Source organism: Mesitornis unicolor, unplaced genomic scaffold (genome assembly GCF_000695765.1).
Source record: "Mesitornis unicolor isolate BGI_N332 unplaced genomic scaffold, ASM69576v1 scaffold5852, whole genome shotgun sequence".
Classification (NCBI taxonomy): Eukaryota; Metazoa; Chordata; class Aves; order Mesitornithiformes; family Mesitornithidae; genus Mesitornis; species Mesitornis unicolor.
Window position 1 is genome coordinate 1 of NW_010167014.1, and position 4,460 is coordinate 4,460.

The following is a 4,460-nucleotide window of genomic DNA, read 5'->3' on the forward strand; positions in this document are numbered from 1 at the left end:
GGCAGCGCCCCGGGAAATCGTGCCCGGAAACTCCGTTCCGGCTCGCAACGGGTCCGTCCCCCCGCCGCGGGGCTGGTCAGGTAGGGTCACTCCTTTCATGAATGACAGCCACAGGTAGGGACAGAGCAATCAGGGATGTCATCCTTTTATTTCCCATCAGAAGAAAATGAGAGGAAGCCACTTTCAAACAAACACAATAAAGAAACAGGAGCGTGCTCCCACCAGGATTGCAGCTGAAAGAGAGCGACTCCAGAAGATAAATCGTAATTTGTTGTTTCCTTGCTCTCCAGGAGCTGCGTGGACAGAGCGAGTCCTGCTCCAACAGTCGATGAGAGCAGGATTTGGGACTCACCTTACCCAGCTTAGCACTCAAAGCCATTCGTGCAGCTGAAATTGTTCAGCTGTGTTTGCTCCTTGCTCAGCAGAGACATGGTTCAGAAGTGGGCATGGCAGAGTTAGATAATGATTGGACTTGATAATTTTAAAGGTCTTTTCCAACCATAACGAGTCTATGATCCTATGAACACTCCTTTTCTGATCTACAGCTGGCTTTTCTACTGCTGCTTTCTGAGGCTGGAGTTCTAACAAATTTGAGTTCCAAACACCCACCCTCATATCCCAAAACAATTTCAGAGAGGCAGATTGCAAAAGCACTGCAGTTTCTGCTGAAGAGGGCAACGAGCAGTGATTACTCACAGTGTCCATGGGTGCCAAATTGCACCAAACCCATGAGGAGTTACAGCAGGGAGGATTTTTGGCAGTCGGGGGGTGTGCAGGCTGCTGGCCTGACCCAATGTCCTAAATACCGTATCTCGGACAAAGAGTGGTGGAAATGGCAAGGGTCAACCCAGAGGAGAGTAAATATAAAATACATAGATTTATTATGTTACATTTCTTATAAATACTTCATTCATTTCCGAAAATTAACAAAAATAAAACCACCCTTTCAAGACAAAAGCTGAGTTTGCCTTGGAAACAATGGCTATTGGCAATACACTTTTCTAGGACAAAACCAACTCACTATATAAAAACAAAGGGCGATTTAAATAAAAGACAATAATATTGTGCTTAAAGCTACAAGGAAGGATTGACTGTGGATTGTGCTTAATCCACAAGGAAGAAGGAATGTTGTAGTGTGTAGAACAGGTGCAGGACATGCTTTGTAGAGCTGTCATTTTGTTAGGTGCTAAGGAAGAACATGATGCTTTTGTGCATGTTAACAAAAAATAACCCTAAGACGTTCTCCCCCTCCTCTGTCCTTCTGTGCAATGTTTACCATCTTCAATAGTAGAAGCAGCCAAACGCAGCTACCACACAAAACAGGCTGTCCTGAGGAAAACAGAGAAAGGCTCCATGTTAGTAAAGGCTTTATACTGCAATATATTGCATTTTTCTGCCTTTTAGTTTCTTATTCACCTCATTTGTGGTGTAACCCAGGTCAGTGTGTCTGAATGCCAGAAAAACCTCAGTTTACTCCCTCCATGTACCCACAAGTGTCTGGATGTCAGTTTAAAAATAATAATAAAATCTAACCTTGACTTTTGCGCAGCCCTGGATTCCAGCCATACTGCACCAGCAGTTCAGCAAAGCATGTAAGAAAAGACTTTATCTCTTGTGCTTCCTCTCCCTACCTGTAAAATGGTGTGACTAGAATGACTTTTGTACAGTACTGTATGTCAGGAAATAAGTTTTATTATGTTGGATATTATATTCGAGTATGTTTTGTGAATGAGGACGTAAATCATATTGTGGCAACAGAGTCTTGGTTCCTTCCTTCCAGTGGTTGGTTTTTTTCTGCTCCACGTTTAAGGTCACTCTGCCTCTCATACAAAAACCAGTACCTTTATGCTTTCCCATGGTAAAAGAGCCGATACTCACATTCATGAACACATCGTGAGCGTAGCTGTCAGTGTCAGCATCCCAGAAACACCGTGCAGCCATACTGGACAAAGGAGACAGAGCAGAGCCATTACCCACAAAGTTCATGTGTAAGGACCTAAGCCATCACAGATACTTTCCTCAAAAAGCAAACTTGAGTTTCCTTTTGCTGTAACCTCCCTGTATGTTGATCAATCTCCATCTTCAAACTCATCTGCTACCAACCCTGCTACTTGCACTGTGCAACAGGGCTAGAAACATCATTGCTGTGGTGCTTAAGAACATTTGACTTCTGGCCTATACATATCAGTGGCTAAATTAGCTTATTTCTTCTTGTCTTTCATCTCCTTCACCTTCGTGGTATGTACTGCCAATTTATTTATAGGGACCTATCGTATTCCTTGGCAGACGTTGTGTTACTAGACCACAAGCTAAGCTCTTCCAGTCCTTTCATATCTATACCCTCTGTTCCCTGACCATCCTGCTGGCCTTTTTCTACACCTGCTTCAGTCCAAGCCTTACCCTGAAGACAAGCAACCCGACCATAACAGGATATTACAGACGAGACCTTGCTGCTTGCCTTGTCTAATGCCACTGACGCCCTCCTTTCTCTGCTGCAAATGCCCGGTTCCCTGCCTTCCCCAGTCAATCTCAGCTGGTGGGCTCTCCATTTGTGGCACAGCACATTGTTGTTCCTAGTCCCCACATGCTCGACTTATTGTCCTAAAACTGTTGAATTTAATCCTTTTTTCCTCATTACCTTAGCCCCTCAGGGTGATTCTGCTTTTTTCTTTTTTTAAAGTCCAATATTCCACTCTGCCTCTGGACATAGCCAGTATTTTGCATGAAGGATGTTAGTGATCGTGCTTCTTGACTCCTGTCTATTGCAAACCAGAAAATTTCCCCAATTGCTCTGGCTCAGCATTGCTGGGCTTCGTGTTTCAAATCAGGACACCTCAATGAACCATTCGTTCACCCTGGTACAGTGCTTCTGGAGCCATCTGCCTGCAGATGGACATTCCTGAGAAAAGCCCTAGCAGCAGGTACAGATACTCCCTCCTGACCTCTAGAACATTGGGGCAGCAGATCTGATTATGGCTTATCTTCTACTGGAGTACCAGGCACAATAATAAAGATAAGCTCAGCAGATAAAGCACATAACCCTCATGGGCTGTTCTCCTTTGTCTTCTCCCCACTCACTGGTAATGGAAAGCTACAGCCCACTGCTGAAGCCAAGAGGAATTCATGTGTCTGACTGCAGGCATCTGGAGTTCGATTGCAATTGCTCAGCACCCACAGTGTAAGCTTGATTCCCATGATAGCATTGCACGGGGATTATAGAAATTTAAACCTTGTACCTAGGAAAGTTGGAAGCAGCTTCCAAAGAAGAAAAACCCCTCAAAACTCAACAAAAACTATAGAAATACAATTAGAAGATGCAAAACTTACTTCACTCCTTCTCCTCTCTGCTCTCCAATCACAACCTGCACCACCATTTTGTACCTGTCAAAACCCTCCTCTGGAAAGAAAGAAAAAAGTAATAGTGAGAGCAACAACTTTTTTTTTTTTTTAAAATATAAGCCCACAATGGGACACAAAAAGCTAAAGATTTCTGGTTAGAAAGCTGTGTCCTGTATAAGGTGCACAATTTGGAAAAAAAAGGCTTATTTTAAAACTGTTCTGTTGCAAAGGTATTGCAGGGATTTTTCTGTCACACGGCTGTTTCCTTTGCTTCAGAGCTGGAATAAAAGGCCAGATAAAAGCCTATGTGGGTCTACATTATGTGTCTGCAAAGATATGCAGTAGTTTTACAATAGTGAAGAAATGCCTTTGGGGCACAGGCCAGATCCAATCAGGCCATGGCAATGTTCCAGAAGCCAAAGCAGAACAAGCATGTTTAAAATAAAACGTAGCTCCTAATGCCCGTCTTCAACAACGCAGCGTCCTGGGGAGACTCCAGTGCGCTGTTTCCACTGGAGAATTGAACACAGCACGCTGGGCCTGGTAACATCCACCACATCAATGCTTATCAGAGATGCGTGCTGATACAATGGCCACACTGGGCCAGTCTGGCTTCAGGCTACTGTGAGTGTGCTTACAGATTACTGAAGCCAAGCCCTGCGCATATCAGCTTGGCATCAACACATGCTGGGACTACGGCTGCTGCTGGTTTTAAAGCAGATGCGTAACTCTGGGAGAAGCATAAATCCACGGTTCCTGCCGAGGGTGAGGGTGTTTCTGTGCCACCGTGTCAGGCCAGCCCAGCAGATGGAGCAACAGCCTGTCTCCAGGAAGAAGGCAAAAAAAAAAAGTGACCATGCCAACTCACATCTATGTACTTGTTCCAGCACCGAACACAGGAAACACCTGCTGGAACCTGAAGTTTAGTTCTTGAACTCAAAAATGTTGGTGAACATCCAGCACGGCAGCACCACCACAACCTTTTTCCAGTGCTGTAAGGCTGTAGTCACACCTCTCTTTGGCTGACTGTGCTCTCTCCTCCTACTAGGCTTTGTTCTCGTCTCATCCTATTCCACTCTGACCCAACTTTGATCTAACTTGCAACAGAAAAAAAGCAGGAA

General features: G+C 44.6%; 1 protein-coding gene across 1 annotated transcript in view; it reads right to left on the minus strand.

Annotated features, from left to right (window-relative positions):
• Positions 1-1,219: 1,219 nt before the first annotated feature.
• TCTEX1D2 (Tctex1 domain containing 2) overlaps positions 1,220-4,460 on the minus strand; it is an 8,765-nt gene continuing 5,524 nt past the window's right edge. The window contains exons 3-5 of the mRNA XM_010178518.1: positions 3,328-3,397; positions 1,879-1,942; positions 1,220-1,329 (exon numbers count right to left, since the gene is read on the minus strand). Coding sequence (XP_010176820.1) covers positions 1,282-1,329; positions 1,879-1,942; positions 3,328-3,397 — 182 coding nt within the window. The 3' untranslated portion in view covers positions 1,220-1,281. The remainder of the gene's footprint in view (positions 1,330-1,878; positions 1,943-3,327; positions 3,398-4,460) is intronic.